Source organism: Orbicella franksi, chromosome 9 (assembly GCF_964199315.1).
Source record: "Orbicella franksi chromosome 9, jaOrbFran1.1, whole genome shotgun sequence".
NCBI classification, from domain to species: domain Eukaryota; kingdom Metazoa; phylum Cnidaria; class Anthozoa; order Scleractinia; family Merulinidae; genus Orbicella; species Orbicella franksi.
The window spans coordinates 2,799,801-2,817,300 of NC_138153.1; the positions used below are offsets into that span (position 1 = coordinate 2,799,801).

Here is a 17,500-nt window from a genome sequence, read left to right on the forward strand (position 1 = left end):
GGTTTTAGTTTTGGTTTTGGTTTTGGTTTTGGTTTTGGTGTTACTATGGTAAAAATTTGAGTGGAAATTTGAGCAGTCTAATTGGTAAGTAATTTGTCTGGTCGTATTGTTAATGCTCTATTTGTAGTGAGAGCGAGAGATAATTCGAAACCACTGCGTTATCTTATCAAAATTGTAACAGTAAAAATGCCGTAAAAAATAACGCTTTCCGTTAGCAGGCCGGAGGACCGCGAAAGTCCAAACTTTTCAATAACGAATCCTGTTCAAAGTTCGTTATCACATTGAAGGGGTTATTTTTTAGGCGAAAAAGAAAAACTTACACCTCGAATACAATCACCGTAATTACGGCATAGCACATACCGTATAAAATGATCATGCAATATTGCACCTTCACAAAAGTAGTAGCATAATTATGCTAAGTATCATTTGGTCTAAAACAAGATATAACGAAAAGTAAACAAACAACTTAAAACAACCGACGACGTTCAAATCGACAAAAATAACGAAAAGTAAACAGACAACTTAAAACAACCGATAACGTTCAAATCGACAAAAATGACAGTCGCAATGAGTTTGCTCATAAACCTCCACCAAAACTTCACAACTGTGATTTGGACGCATTTAACTGTTTACCTAAAATGCAATAACATCAAACAAGTGAAAGCGATACCTGAATAATAAATCAAGTGCGTTTGTGTCAACGAAAGAGAATTTAACTCATATTAAGAAAAATATTTATCTGGAGCAATGTAAATATCGCCTTTTGCGCCATCCTCATCGCGTCCCGTCGGCTTGCAATTAGATTATTTACTGTGGATATTAGGAAGCTAAAAACTTCTGTTTTCCGAGCACTTGTTCTCTTCGGGAAGATGTTGCAGATTTCCAGCTGTCAAAATTTGACTTAACTTTCTATTCCAAAAAAAGTAGTCTTTTCAACTTTAATTTAGCCAACCAGGAAAATAACTCGCAGTCTCCACCTCTTTTATTCCTCTGTTTTAGCTTTGTTTTCAGTGTATTTCTCTCACTGTAAAGAGGTCATGTGATGCGGGATCTTCCGCGAGGTATCGTCAATACACACTCAAGCATATAATCTACCAAACTCTTGCTCAATTCAAACCTTAACATTGATCAAAAACTACTACAGATGATAGGAATAACTCAAGGTTCCAGAAATAAATTTATGTGTTTTAAACTAAAAGCAAAACGCTTCGTTTTAGTACGAGAGACTTTCGTACTGTAACAGAGTTTAAAAGTTGAAGTTCGTATTACTTTAAAACTGGTCTTTTTACTTTAAAAAGTAACATTAAGACAGAATTTTAAATGCTATCCGGTCACAAAATGTAGAATCCATGGAATCGTTATTTTTAAACGAAAGGTTAAAACTTTTCAAACTGCTATATTTTCTCAGGGGCAAAGCAGTAGCCCAGGGGCAGTACTCATAATCGCTGGATCAGGTAAGTTAAGGCTTGTTGGCTAGGGCATTAAGTTGATGGGTTACTGACGCTGAAGATGTCATCACTCGTAGAGTAAAGAGTAAAGAGTAAAGAGTAAAGAGTAAAGAGTAAAGAGTAAAGAGTAAAGAGTAAAGAGTAAAGAGTAAAGAGTAAAGAGTAAAGAGTAAAGAGTAAAGAGTAAAGAGTAAAGAGTAAAGAGTAAAGAGTAAAGAGTAAAGAGTAAAGAGTAAAGAGTAAAGAGTAAAGAGTAAAGAGTAAAGAGTAAAGAGTAAAGAGTAAAGAGTAAAGAGTAAAGAGTAAAGAGTAAAGAGTAAAGAGTAAAGAGTAAAGAGTAAAGAGTAAAGAGTAAAGAGTAAAGAGTAAAGAGTAAAGAGTAAAGAGTAAAGAGTAAAGAGTAAAGAGTAAAGAGTAAAGAGTAAAGAGTAAAGAGTAAAGAGTAAAGAGTAAAGAGTAAAGAGTAAAGAGTAAAGAGTAAAGAGTAAAGAGTAAAGAGTAAAGAGTAAAGAGTAAAGAGTAAAGAGTAAAGAGTAAAGAGTAAAGAGTAAAGAGTAAAGAGTAAAGAGTAAAGAGTAAAGAGTAAAGAGTAAAGAGTAAAGAGTAAAGAGTAAAGAGTAAAGAGTAAAGAGTAAAGAGTAAAGAGTAAAGAGTAAAGAGTAAAGAGTAAAGAGTAAAGAGTAAAGAGTAAAGAGTAAAGAGTAAAGAGTAAAGAGTAAAGAGTAAAGAGTAAAGAGTAAAGAGTAAAGAGTAAAGAGTAAAGAGTAAAGAGTAAAGAGTAAAGAGTAAAGAGTAAAGAGTAAAGAGTAAAGAGTAAAGAGTAAAGAGTAAAGAGTAAAGAGTAAAGAGTAAAGAGTAAAGAGTAAAGAGTAAAGAGTAAAGAGTAAAGAGTAAAGAGTAAAGAGTAAAGAGTAAAGAGTAAAGAGTAAAGAGTAAAGAGTAAAGAGTAAAGAGTAAAGAGTAAAGAGTAAAGAGTAAAGAGTAAAGAGTAAAGAGTAAAGAGTAAAGAGTAAAGAGTAAAGAGTAAAGAGTAAAGAGTAAAGAGTAAAGAGTAAAGAGTAAAGAGTAAAGAGTAAAGAGTAAAGAGTAAAGAGTAAAGAGTAAAGAGTAAAGAGTAAAGAGTAAAGAGTAAAGAGTAAAGAGTAAAGAGTAAAGAGTAAAGAGTAAAGAGTAAAGAGTAAAGAGTAAAGAGTAAAGAGTAAAGAGTAAAGAGTAAAGAGTAAAGAGTAAAGAGTAAAGAGTAAAGAGTAAAGAGTAAAGAGTAAAGAGTAAAGAGTAAAGAGTAAAGAGTAAAGAGTAAAGAGTAAAGAGTAAAGAGTAAAGAGTAAAGAGTAAAGAGTAAAGAGTAAAGAGTAAAGAGTAAAGAGTAAAGAGTAAAGAGTAAAGAGTAAAGAGTAAAGAGTAAAGAGTAAAGAGTAAAGAGTAAAGAGTAAAGAGTAAAGAGTAAAGAGTAAAGAGTAAAGAGTAAAGAGTAAAGAGTAAAGAGTAAAGAGTAAAGAGTAAAGAGTAAAGAGTAAAGAGTAAAGAGTAAAGAGTAAAGAGTAAAGAGTAAAGAGTAAAGAGTAAAGAGTAAAGAGTAAAGAGTAAAGAGTAAAGAGTAAAGAGTAAAGAGTAAAGAGTAAAGAGTAAAGAGTAAAGAGTAAAGAGTAAAGAGTAAAGAGTAAAGAGTAAAGAGTAAAGAGTAAAGAGTAAAGAGTAAAGAGTAAAGAGTAAAGAGTAAAGAGTAAAGAGTAAAGAGTAAAGAGTAAAGAGTAAAGAGTAAAGAGTAAAGAGTAAAGAGTAAAGAGTAAAGAGTAAAGAGTAAAGAGTAAAGAGTAAAGAGTAAAGAGTAAAGAGTAAAGAGTAAAGAGTAAAGAGTAAAGAGTAAAGAGTAAAGAGTAAAGAGTAAAGAGTAAAGAGTAAAGAGTAAAGAGTAAAGAGTAAAGAGTAAAGAGTAAAGAGTAAAGAGTAAAGAGTAAAGAGTAAAGAGTAAAGAGTAAAGAGTAAAGAGTAAAGAGTAAAGAGTAAAGAGTAAAGAGTAAAGAGTAAAGAGTAAAGAGTAAAGAGTAAAGAGTAAAGAGTAAAGAGTAAAGAGTAAAGAGTAAAGAGTAAAGAGTAAAGAGTAAAGAGTAAAGAGTAAAGAGTAAAGAGTAAAGAGTAAAGAGTAAAGAGTAAAGAGTAAAGAGTAAAGAGTAAAGAGTAAAGAGTAAAGAGTAAAGAGTAAAGAGTAAAGAGTAAAGAGTAAAGAGTAAAGAGTAAAGAGTAAAGAGTAAAGAGTAAAGAGTAAAGAGTAAAGAGTAAAGAGTAAAGAGTAAAGAGTAAAGAGTAAAGAGTAAAGAGTAAAGAGTAAAGAGTAAAGAGTAAAGAGTAAAGAGTAAAGAGTAACATCGTTTTCGCCAATTTGAACAGTAGTCGGCAGCCAGGTTGCGTTTTTTGTGGAGTCATGCAGTCCAAGAGATTTTGTCCAAATGGCTTTCGACAAGCCTTTTGCCACCATTCCGGGTTATGGCTGCTCTTGGCATGAGCCTTATTATTTTGAGCCAAACATGTTCCAAACTCCGAAATGGTAGCATCGAAAATAGTGAAGTGGATAATCGCTTGGGAAAAATACATTTTCCGGACCTTGTGAAGGACGCAAAGCCAGTTGCAGGTTTTTCTTCTTCCCGCCAATTTCGAGTCGGAGGAAATGACGTCACATAAACACGGCCTGGCTGCCAAGTACAGTTTCAAAATGGCGACCTTTGAAGTCGCTTCTTTCAAGACATAGCCATAGCATGGCAATTTTTTCTTGGACAATTCTTTCTAAGTGAAAGGTGCAATGAGGCTAGCCCAATTTTAAGCACCAACTCGTGAGGTAACGCCAAACCACAACACCGGAAACTACTTGCCCTTACCTACTCTTTTCCATAGGTGGGTGGGTTCTTTAACGAGGGGCGTGAAGGGGTAAAATAAGAACTGGGTGTTGCCCTTTTTAGGGTTGGGAAAATGGGATATACTGCACTGGGACTGGGATTCAACCATTGGGAACGGGATAAACAATTGGGAAAATGGGAAAGGGATTTTTATTGTTAGCGCTCTCTGATCTGACCCTATTTTTTGACACCACTACTTAATTGAGCCTATTCTTTTGAATAAAGAATTAAAATTCAGCATCATTAGACCTCAGTAGACACATAGAATCATTATATTTTTTTATTTCCGCGTTCTAGCTATCAGGCTCCACACAGTTTTCCTGGTCAGCGGTTTGTTGTTGATGAAATGATATGTGCATGTTTGCACGTGGCGGGAACGTGACGAGTACAGCAGCAGCGAAAGTGGAGACAGTGAGTCTGACGAGGATTGTGCAGATGATACAAGTGGTTTCAATATGGTTATGCCAATAAGGGCTGAAAGACAAAGACTGCTCATCAGAAGAACGAGAGATTTCCTTCAGTCACAACAAAAGTCTAGGTAATTGCTTATTTGCCAGAAACATTCATCCGATTTGTAGAAAAAGGGTCTTTATTCGATTTCAGCAGTTTTAATTAATTATACACATTAGTCTGCAAACAATCACTGGGAATGGGATTTTAGATTCGGTAACTGGAATTTGGACCAAATTTAAGCTGGGAACTGGGATTTGGCAAAAAATTTGGGCTGGGAACTGGGATTTGGTACACCCCTTCATGACCCTCTTTAACGTCCCCTGCTAAGTGCTAACAATGTAAAACTGAAGAGACAGAGCCTACGCTTTACAGTCCTTATCCGAGAAGACTTGAATGTGTAACCATTTGCAGATATAATTACAAAGACAAATTTCATCAGGATAAGCAGGCACTACAGAGGCTGAAACTTCGGTGAGTGGAAAAGCAGAATGTTAACTTGCTATATATAGGCGAAGACAAAACAAGTAAGCTTTTTAGAGTGACCTTCTCCTCACGATGTAACCATAGGGTCTGACTCGTCCCAGTCCAAAACGAGTGAGCCGTACCTTCCCTCACAAAGACAACCTTGAGCCCGCGATGGTAAATAGTTTCCTCAGCGAATTCCCAACTGACACGAAGCAAGATGGCGGTTGAGGTTGCTCCTCTTCGCTCGCTTCAAGACTTTATTACTGATGCTCAGTTCACTGCTCCAACTTTACATGACAGGGATAGAATGGAGAACAGAATGATTAACAACCTCATTTATTATCAGACCAACTACTTTCTTAGTGCAATCGTTATTTTCATTCTAGTTGGGTAAGTTTGTAAACGTTAGCTCTGTCCGTATGTGTAAATCCCGGGCGTAAACTTGTGAAAGCTTTGACTTCATTATGTACAGAGCATGACCGCGAAGTTAAAAGGCCCTGAAATCTGTTTAAGTGCTGAAATTTTGCGTAAAATCGTAAGAATGAGACTGATTGTTCAAGAAAGGTTTCAGAAGAAAAATGTGTAGCAAGTGATTCTGAAATGAATCTTGTACACACTGGAAAACTTTGAAAACCGTTAACCCATTTTGCGAGAGCAAAATGTAGTTCTTAGTAACCGAGTGGGAGGTGTCCACCATCTGTATGAGAAAATCTTGACCATGGTCGATTCCAATCATAGTGCTGTCATGAATTTGGTAGTTTCCAGTCCTTACGAGACAAAGCTATGTATTGTCAGTAATAAAACACAAATCATGCAACACTTTTGTGGAAGAATCTGGACTGGTACATAGAGGATAACACACGGGTACGTGTAGATATGGAATATCTCTTCAAGTGTTCAAGAGAGGAGAAATTCCATATCTACAAGCGACCATGTATTATTTTGTTTATTTTATCAACATACTGATAATGTTGATGATTTTCTGAAGATTTCACCCCACCACTTTCAGAAGATTTCCGAAGATTCTCCAAAAATTGTCCAAAGGTTACACGAAAGTTTCCCAGCATTTCCAAAAATTTCTGAAGATTGCCAAGGACTTTTGAGGAAGATTAAAAAATGTTTTGATCATACACCAACAAATATAAGTACAGTTTAAGGGTCAAACATGATATCAGTGAAGCCATCAATATCTTCACTAGTGAGGATGTGGAAAATATGCCACCAGAGTCCCGGATGTGGTTTCGCATGAATTTTACGAGTAGTCCATTTCGAGTAAAACACTCGTGTCAATATATAATAAAAATTATTATAATATCAAACTTACAAAACTATACTTTCAAATGTTTAAAAATTCGATTTATAGCAGCGTTGTATTGTTGCAAAACATGTTGAATCGGACAAAGTAAATTTAGATGAAATAATAAAAACCACTTTTTTGGCCCCAGTTTTGCTTATTTCTTTTGTTCTATGTGTAGATTTTTCACACTGGTACTTAGCAAGTCTGTCTTTTGTCTTCATATGCATTTTAATGGTGGCTCAATGTTTCTCACCAGGACACTGTATCCAAAGGATTTAATCATTGGTGCTGTCACGCTGGTCTGTACCTTTGTCTTGTTTGGCATTGCGCAAAGTCGGGAGCAGAGGATTGCAAAGCTGAAGTCACAGTACCCCTCCCTGGTACCTATCGCTGTCATTGCAGTAGCAGTGCTCGTTATCTATGCATTAGGGTCCATTCTTGTATTCATCTGGGGGGTCACTGTACCGCTTGCAGGTGTTTATCATTACAACATTATTGGATATAGTGATAAGTAATCACAGTAGGGTTGATTTCCACTGTTTTTTTGGTCTGTACGCATTCCTCCCTCAGCGTGGGCTCATTTCCTGAAACAGTACTAGTGGCTGGTAATTGAACCTACAATCAAAGGGGCCACACAATAAATTTATTCAGGGCTACTCCAGCCATCCTGTCTTATTCTCAGTTTATTATTAGAATTTATTACTTTTTCTACAAGCCAAGTGGTCCATCAGTCTGGCACTTTCCTTCAGTTTCTCTAGCATAAGAGATTAATACTATTTCTACTCTCCCCAGGATGGGAAGCTGGTCCATCCAGGGTTTTCCTCCACCATTAAATTTGCCAGCACCCATTTATACACCTGGCTGGAGAGAGGCACTGTGAGAGTGTCTTTCACCTAAGTAAACAACTCAGTGTCCCTGGCAGGGTTCAAACCCAGACCACTCCATCCAGAGTTGAATGCACTTGCCACAAGGTCACTGTGCCTCCGTTTTCTACATTAGAAACTATTAATAATAAAACTTATTTATTCATTGATATATTTACTTATTTATTAGATTTCTTCGTGGAATTCAAGTGGCAAGCCAATTTAGTGATTTCTTTTTTGCTGATTTTGATTTTGTTGATCTCAAAACTTCTACATCAGCTTCCCATACTTGCTACGACAGTTAATGTACCTTCATTAACTTCAAATTGATAGACAGCTTAGTGGTTTGATAAGTTAATAATGGTGAATTTTAAGCTCGGTAATGAAAATGTGAAGGTGAACTAATCAACATGACACAAGCATGAGACAAAGAAAAATTCTGAGTCCCCCACAGGAATCAAACCCATGACCTCCCGAACACCGGGCGGGCGCTCTATCCACTGAGCTATGAGAACTCATGGCGAGCAAGGTCATTTAATTGAGTTCATATATGACAGGTGTCCTGCATACTACTAGGATCAACGCTATCTAATTCATCGTGAGTAGTGATAAGTTAATAACGATGGTGAATTTTAAGCTCGGTAATGAAAATGTGAAGGTGAATTAATCAACATGACACGAGCATGGGACAAAGAAAAATGTGTCCAGTATGGAGGACACCTGTCATATATGAACTCAGTTAAAAACGACCTTGCTCTCCATGAGTTCTTGTAGCTCAGTGGATAGAGTGCCTGCCTGGTGTTCGGGAGGTCAGGGTTCGATTCCTGTCGGGGACTCCAGAATTTTTCTTTGTCCCACGCTCATGTCATGTTGATTAATTCACCTTCACATTTTCATTACCGAGCTTAAAATTCACCATCATTATTAACTTATCACTAATCACGATGAATTCGATAGCGTTGATCCTAGCAGTATGCAGGACACCTGTCATATATGAACTCAGTTAAATGACCTTGCTCTCCATGAGTTCTCGTAGCTCAGTGGATAGAGTGCCCGCCCGGTGTTCGGGAGGTCATGGGTTCGATTCCTGTCGGGGACTCAGAATTTTTCTTTGTCCCACACTCGTGTCATGTTGATTAATTCACCTGCACAGCTTAGTGGTTTACTTGCTCGTCGACACATGCCAACAGTTTCTGTAGAAACTAATAACTTCATTTCTTTTTTAGTCATTCTTCTGCATGCAGCAACTCGGAAGCGAAACATTAAAAACAAGTTTGCCAATGTGGTAGAGGTATTTAAGGAAGATGTCACTCCAATGACGATCATTCTGTCAAAGATATGCACCATTGAGCAAGAACAACAAGCAAGTGGCATGCATCAGAATTGAAAATGCTGGAAATGAAAGTAGTGGGGCCAAAACCCTCTGACAGCTGTCATAGAAATAAATGAAATGGGATGTTGGATAATTTGATTTTCAACAGTCTTGCAGAAAATAGCAGGAGCTTCCATTGCCATTAGTCCTGAGGGGGGGAACCCCCATATGAAAAAGTTGGGGATGCACGCCAGAAAATTTGAATTAAATCGCTAAAGGAGACCAATCTGGGCGTTACTCAAGCTTTATTTGACCCCTAAAAGATACCACTGAAAACAGAATAGGTTTCCACTGTTCAGGAAAGAAGCCCTCACTACTAGACTGGACTCGAAATTGAGCCTAAAAGCAGAAATAAGAGCATTATTTTTTGAGGATTATTTCTTCGAGCGCACCCTATAAGATACTTTGACAGGTAAAAATAGCGAGCGAGCGAGACAACGAGCATCCCCAACCTTTTCATATGGGAGTCCCCCATCCCCTCTCCCCCCCCCCCCCCTCCAGGCTTTTAGTTGCAGCACAAAGAGTTGTCATCAATTCATTATCAGACTAACAGGACATTTGACATTAACAGAGCCTTGTATCATACTGGCAATGTCTTAAGACAGCAACTAAATCATTTCAGGGCTTGGTTGCTAAATATGCGCTTTGTAACTGTTAAAGTACTTCATTTAAGATATTGAAATTTTGAGGAAATGATACACATAGTTTTATATCATATGCAATGCTGACTGCTTTTGTAGACAACATGGTTTTTCACAGAGAAGACTATATATTGGAATTTGAAATCATATGAAACAGTTAAAAGTAAGGCATAGTTTCTAAAAATAAAATTGAAATGCTGGGCGGCACTTTCGTGATACTCCACACTCCCCAGACAGGACTGATGGTCAAGGAAGTGTCATAGAAAAAAATATATTTTTCAAGGTTGGAATATTACAGTATCCTAAATTCCTTGTCAGACAGGGAATTTAATTTCAAGGATACAGGCTACAATCAGGGACAAAGGTGTTGAAACATTTTTTGCAAATCGGACATTTTGCACCGGGATCCGTTGTTGTTTTTATCCCTTGATAAAAGAAACACCTCTATCGTCAATAGCCACCCCAGCCCCCTGATCAATGTTGAAACGGGCTTTGGCGACGTTGTCATGAGGTTACAACACTGAAAGGGGAGAGAGGGAGGAAATATAAGTAGTGCAGGTAGGACAAATTACACGTGAAGGGGGAAAGTTTTTTTCGGGAAGTGGCTCAATTATTTTTGTCCCTGATTGTAGCTAGAGGTTTAAATCATGAGCATTGTCACTTGTTATAAGGACTGTCTTGTTATGCTTGAATAAAACTTGTCCTCTGCAAAAGGGCTATTTAGTTGATCAGAGAAGATAAGTGAGTGAGTCAGTGAAGTTAGTGAGTCAGAGAAGGTAAGTGAGTGAGCAAGTAAGAACATCAACGGTCACCAGCAAAACTTCTCTACAACTGGAGCCTTTTCTCAAAGCAAAAGGCTTCAAGCATGCAATCAAGTGACCTCAAGTGTTCAATAAGCCAAATCGAAGTTTCAAAAATTAGGGTAAATTTTATCCCTAATTTATTCTCTTCTGTTGTTATTTAAACCAGCCGCGATGGGGCGGGTGTACACAGACTAGCACACTGCACTGAGTCTTAAAACTCCGATATGGCTTATTCCTGAAGTATTCAACTTTCCCCTCAGGAGTTTTTAAACTCTCGGGGGTAATGTTGAATACTTCAGGAAAAACATTTGACTAATTCAGCGTAGCGGTATGTCTAGCGTTTTTTTTTCTTTATGCTGCATGCGATACGTGAATGAGAAGGGGCGGTCGGAACATTGAAAAACATTTCAAATGTTGCCGCAAAGTCAAACTTGCACACGTATCTGCTAGGGTAATTCAAATGGCAACATCTAGAAGTTAAACAATTGACAATGTCGATTTAGCCTCCGTTGAACGGGGGGAGATGGGGGGAAGGGCGAGGGGAGAGAGCGAGAGCGGAGATAGAGGAAGGGAATCCAGGGCGTCATATATCCCCGTTATATCGCAATTCAGTTATATCCCCAATCACAATTCAACGTCCATATTGAATTTTTAAACAAAACGAAGGTAAAAGAAAAAGAAACCTCAAGAAACGTCAGTCATAATGTTTGTTTAATTTTGAACAATTGCATTTTGATAAGCTGTAAACTTAGTGTGTTTTGGTGAACAACACATTTTTTGTCATTCCTGCTATTATAAATTCACCGTAAAGGTTTTGAACCAACTTTGCATGGAGTCATGCCTCGCTTCTCGCAGTGACGTTGTTTTCTTCAAATGTTCGAGTTTCCCTTTTTTCTCTTTCGTTATAGTTGATCTGTTCCTGAAGCATATAAGACATTTCCACCGGTTTTATTCGTTTGTGGGAGCAAACGTGTCTTCTATGTATAGAACACCCTTGACGGATAATCATGAATTGGAGATTTGCAGTCTACAAAACAAGGAGGAAATACTTAGTTTTGAAACGAAACCGAGATTTCTTTCAAAATCACTGAACCCCCAACCAATACACCCACTGATAACTACCCCGTGAGAAAAACCAATTACTTTAAGTTCTCTCTATTATTAGTGTTTATCCCAGTCGAACAAAAGAAAAAACACTCAAGAAGTCGGCTTTCTTTCGCAAGTCTACAACCCTTTTAGCGAGTTTTGAACCGAAACAGAGATTTCTTTCAAAATCACCGAACCCAATCAACAAAACACTGACAAATATCCCGTGAACACTTAGACTTAGCTAGGTCTAATCAAAACTGCTATTATTACTGAACATTCCCAAAACTTTTCTTGAATTTTAAGCACTGCAATAATGTTTTATTAACTGGTAACGACTATCAACCGCATTAGGAAGCAGTCGTAAAACTCATGTGAAAATTGCAAGTTTTAAATCCAGAAATAGCAACCGCTCGCACTTGAGCTTGTGAATCTCTCAGCGGATTATGAACTCACTGCGGGCAAACAACCGATTCTGTACCAACACCTCAAGCGGTTAATTATGCGTCTCCTCTGGTGTAAAAACGACATATACTATCACACTCACCTCTCAGTTCGAAGCGCGAAAGCACATAGTTCGTTTTGGCGAATTATCCGTCTTCTGCCCCACGACACACTAAAAGCACTTGCCCAAGTCCGCCCGACAGATTATGCCTCTCTAGTATAGAGAGGCATAACATTGGCGCGACATTCTTGCACGAGCCTGGCCAAACGAGCACCACATCATGCAACATCCACAAATGTTGCATGAAAAATTCGACCATTTTCAAACTTGAGCGAACAACACGCAACATATCGCAACAAGATGGCCAAACGCGCGCAACATGTTGCGCCCAACAATGTTGCGATATGTTGCGTTGAAATGTTGCGATCGTTTGGCCGGGGCTTGAGAGAAAATCTCTTCGATGTGTAGAAAACCGTCGAGGGATAATCATGAATTGGCATTTTGCAGTGTACAAAACAAAAAGGAGAAAATACTTAGGTTTGAAACGAAACCGACATTTGTTTGAAAATCACTGAACCCCAACCACTATTTGACCACTGATAACTATCCCGTGAGAACAACCAATTACTTTAAGTTCTCTCTATTATTAGTGTTTATCCCAGTCGAACAACAGAAAGAACACTCAAGAAGTCGGCTTTCTTTCGCAAGTCTACAACCCTTTCAGCGAGTTTTGAACCGAAACAGCGATTTCTTTCAAAATCACCGAACCCCGGCAATCAACAAAGCACGGACAAATATCCCGTCAACACTTAGACTTAGCTAGGTCTAATCTAAACTGCTATTATCAGTGAACATTCCCAAAACTTTTTTTGAATTTTAAGCACTGTAATAATCTTTTATTAAGTGGTAACGACTATCAACCACATTAAGAAGCAGTCGTAAAACTCATGCGAAAATTACAAGTTTTAAATCCAGAAATAGCAACCGCTCGCACTTGAGCTTGTGAATCTCTCAGCGGAGTATGAACCCAAGCAAACAACCGATTCTGTACCAACACTTCAAGTGGTTAATTATGCGTCTCCTCTGGTGTAAAAACGACATATACTATCACACTCACCTCTCAGTTCGAAGCGCGAAAGCACATAGTTCGTTTTGGCGAATTATCCGTCTTCTGCCCCAGCCCACGCTAAAAGCACTTGCCCAAGTCCGTCCGACAGATTATGCCTCTCTAGTATAGAGAGGCATAACATTGGCGCGACATTCTTGCACGAGCCTGGCCAAACGAGCACCACATCATGCAACATCCACAAATGTTGCATGGGAAATTTGACCATTTTCAAACTTGAGCGAACAACACGCAACATATCGCAACAAGATGGCCAAACGCGTGCAACATGTTGCGCCCAACAATGTTGCGATATGTTGCGTTGAAATGTTGCGATCGTTTGGCCGGGGCTTGAGAGAAAATGTCTTCGATGAGCAGAAAACCGTCGAGGGATAATCATGAATTGGCGCTTTGCAGTCTACAAAACATTAAAGAAAGAACACACAATTAGACGGCTTTCTTTCGAAAGTTTACAGCCCTGTTAGCCAGTTTTGAACTGACGGAAAATCACTGAACCCAACTAACCAACCACTGATAACTTCCCGTGAGCACTTAGACCTATATACAAATAGGTCTAATCTAAATTTCACTTATTTAACATTTCCTAAAACATTCTTCGACTTTTGAAATCATTCCTGCGAATTGAGTGAAAGGGTCTAACGCACTGTCATAATATTTTATTACTGGTAGCGGCTATCAACCGCATTAAAAAACAGTCATGACACTCACACAAATAATATCTGATCGCGTTTTAAAATCAGAAATAGCAACCGCGCGCACTTTGGCTCGTGAATGCCTTGGCAGATTACGTACTCAACGAAACAAACGACTCTGCGCCAACACCTCAAGCGGTTAATGTTGACTCTCCTGTCGTGTAAAGACGACAAATGTTATCACACGAAGCTCTCAGCCGGATGCACGAAAGCAGATAGTTTGTCTTGACAAATTATCCGTCTTCTGCCCGGCCCCAGACACCCTAAAAGCACTTGTCCAAGTGCCACCGAAAGATTATGCCTCTCTACTCTGGTAAAGGAAATCAGTCAAACTTCTAAGTCTGTTCACTTGTTCAGTGACGTTATTTTCTTCAAATATAAGAGTTCCCCTTTATTCTCTTGCATCATAATTGGTCTGTTCTTAAAGCATGTAAAATATTTTCACCAGTTTTAGTTGTTTCTGATTTCTGAGAGCAAACATGTCTTCGATGCGTAGAACACCCTCGAGGGATGTTTATGAATTGGCGCTTTTCACTACAAAACATAACAGAGAATATATAGTTTTGAACCGAAACGGAGATTTCCTTGAAAATCACTCAACACAACTAACTCAGTACAACCACTGATAACTACGTGAACACATCCAACTAATTACCTTCCAAACTGTCGCCAAGTTCTTTCTATTATTAGTGTTTATCCCAGTCGAACAAAAGAAAGAATACTCAAGAAGTCGGCTTTCTTTCGCAAGTCTACAACCCTTTCAGCGAGTTTTGAACCGAAACGGAGATTTCTTTCAAAATCACTGAACCCAACCAACCAACCACTGATAACTACGTGAACACATGCAACTAATTACCTTCCAAACTGTTTCTAAGTTCTTTCCATTAGTAGTGTTTATCCCAGTCGAACGAAAGAGAGACGCTCAAGAAGTCGGCTTTCTGTCGCAAGTCTACAACCCTTTCAGCGAGTTTTGAACCGAAACGGAGATTTCTTTGAAAATCACTGAACCCAACCAACCAACAACTGATAACTACGTGAACACATGCAACTAATTACCTTCCAAACTGTTTCTAAGTTCTTTCCATTAGTAGTGTTTATCCCAGTCGAACGAAAGAGAGACGCTCAAGAAGTCGGCTTTCTGTCGCAAGTCTACAACCCTTTCAGCGAGTTTTGAACCGAAACAGCGATTTCTTTCAAAATCACAGAAACCAATCAACAAAACACTGACAAATATCCCGTGGACACTAAGGCTTATCCAGGTCTAATCTTAAATGCTATTATCAGTGAACATTTCCAAAACTTTTCTTGAATTCTAAGCACTGTAATAATCTTTTATTAACTGGTAACGACTATCAACCGCATTAAGAAGCAGTCGTAAAACTCATGCGAAAAGTTTTAAATCCAGAAATAGCAACCGCTCGCACTTGAGCTTGTGAATCTCTCAGCGGATTATGAACTCAAGCAAACAACCGACTCTGTACCAACACCTCAAGCGGTTAATTATGCGTTTTCTCTGTTGTAAAGACGACATATACTATCACACTCAGCTCCCAGTTCGAAGCGCGAAAGCACATAGTTCGTTTTGGCGAATTATCCGTCTTCTGCCCCACGACACACTAAAAGCACTTGCCCAAGTCCGCCCGACAGATTATGCCTCTCTAGTATAGAGAGGCATAACATTGGCGCAACATTCTTGCACGAGCCTGGCCAAACGAGCACCACATCATGCAACATCCACAAATGTTGCATGAAAAATTCGACCATTTTCAAACTTGAGCGAACAACACGCAACATATCGCAACAAGATGGCTAAACGCGCGCAACATGTTGCGCTCAACAATGTTGCGATATGTTGCGTTGAAATGTTGCGATCGTTTGGCCGGGGCTTGAGAGAAAATCTCTTCGATGTGTAGAAAACCGTCGAGGGATAATCATGAATTGGCATTTTGCAGTGTACAAAACAAAAAGGAGAAAATACTTAGGTTTGAAACGAAACCGACATTTGTTTGAAAATCACTGAACCCCAACCACTATTTGACCACTGATAACTATCCCGTGAGAACAACCAATTACTTTAAGTTCTCTCTATTATTAGTGTTTATCCCGGTCGACCAAAAGAGACAACACTCAAGAAGTCGGCTTTCTTTCGCAAGTCTACAACCCTTTCAGCGAGTTTTGAACCGAAACAGAGATTTCTTTCAAAATCAGCGAACCCAATCAACAAAACACTGACAAATATCCCGTGGACACTAAGACTTATCTAGGTCTAATCTAAACTGCTATTATCAGTGAACATTTCCAAAACTTTTCTTGAATTCTAAGCACTGTAATAATCTTTTATTAATTGGTAACGACTATCAACTGCATTAAGAAGCAATCGTAAAACTCATGCGAAAATTACAAGTTTTAAATCCAGAAATAGCAACCGCTCGCACTTGAGCTTGTGAATCTTTCAGCGGATTATGAACTCAAGCAAACAACCGACTCTGTACCAACACCTCAAGCAGTTAATTATGCATCTCCTCTGGTGTAAAGACGACACATACTATCACAAGTGCTTACCCAACTAACCAATCACTGATAACTACCCCGTGAGCACTTAGACCTATATGGGTCTAATCTAAATTACACTTATTTAACATTCCCTAAAACATTCTTCGACTTTTGAAATCATTCCTGCGAATTGAGTGAAAGGGTCTAACACACTGTCCTAATCTTTTAGTAGCGGCTATCAACCGCTGGTGGCGGCTATCAACCGCATTAAAAAACAGTCATGACACTCATACAAATAATATCGAGTTTTAAAATCAGAAATAGCACTCGCGCGCACTTTGGCTCGTGAATGCCTTAGCAGATTACGTATTCAACGAAACAACCGACTCTGCGCCAACACCTCAAGCGGTTAATGTTGACTCTCCTGTCGTGTAAAGACGACAAATGTTATCACACGAAGCTCTCAGCCGGATGCACGAAAGCAGATAGTTTGTCTTGACAAATTATCCGTCTTCTGCCCGGCCCCAGACACCCTAAAAGCACTTGTCCAAGTGCCACCGAAAGATTATGCCTCTCTACTCTGGTAAAGGAAATCAGTCAAACTTCTAAGTCTGTTCACTTGTTCATGACGTTATTTTCTTCAAATATAAGAGTTCCCATTTCTTCTCTTGCATCATAATTGATCTGTTCTTAAAGCATGTAAGATATTTTCACCAGTTTTAGTTGTTTCTGATTTGTGAGAGCAAACATGTCTTCGATGCGTAGAACACCCTCGAGGGATATTCATGAATTGGCGCTTTTCACTCTACAAAACATAAGAGAGGATACTTAGTTTTGAACCGAAACGGAGATTTCCTTGAAAATCACTCAACACAACTAACTCAGTACAACCACTGATAACTATGTTAACACATGCAACTAATTACCTTCCAAACTGTCGCCAAGTTCTTTCTATTATTAGTGTTTATCCCAGTCGAACAAAAGAATAAACACTCAAGAAGTCGGCTTTCTTTCGCAAGTCTACAACCCTTTCAGCGAGTTTTGAACCGAAACGGAGACTTCCTTGAAAATCACTGAACCCAAACAACCAACCACTGATAACTACGTGAACACATGCAACTAATTACCTTCCAAACTGTCTCTAAGTTCTTTCCATTAGTAGTGTTTATCCCAGTCGAACGAAAGAGAGACGCTCAAGAAGTCGGCTTTCTGTCACAAGTCTACAAACCCGTCTGCGAGTTTTGAACCGAAACAGAGATTTCTTTGAAAATTACTGAACCCAACCAACCAACCACTGATAACTACCCCGTGAGAACAACTAATTACCTTCCAAACTGTCGCTAAGTTCTTTCTGTTTATTATAGTTCATGAAAACAATTATCTTCGCCTAATAGCCACATTATTATCAACAGAGTATTTTAATAA

The 17,500-nt window shown here is 38.6% G+C and overlaps 2 protein-coding genes across 2 annotated transcripts in view; both read left to right on the forward strand.

The window, feature by feature from the left end:
- Positions 1-4,637: 4,637 nt before the first annotated feature.
- Positions 4,638-11,066, forward strand: LOC145497183 (PRA1 family protein 3-like). The gene is made up of 3 exons (XM_081476994.1): positions 4,638-5,647; positions 6,811-7,028; positions 8,644-11,066. The coding sequence occupies exons 1-3, from the start codon at positions 5,475-5,477 to the stop codon at positions 8,802-8,804; spliced, it is 552 nt and encodes a 183-aa protein (XP_081333120.1). The 5' UTR covers positions 4,638-5,474; the 3' UTR covers positions 8,805-11,066.
- Positions 11,067-17,270: 6,204 nt separating this feature from the next.
- LOC145497164 (collagen triple helix repeat-containing protein 1-like) overlaps positions 17,271-17,500 on the forward strand; it is a 9,209-nt gene continuing 8,979 nt past the window's right edge. Inside the window, exon 1 of the mRNA XM_081476967.1 lies at positions 17,271-17,500. This exon is cut by the window's right edge and continues 80 nt beyond it. The gene's annotated coding sequence lies outside the window, so the exon portion shown is untranslated.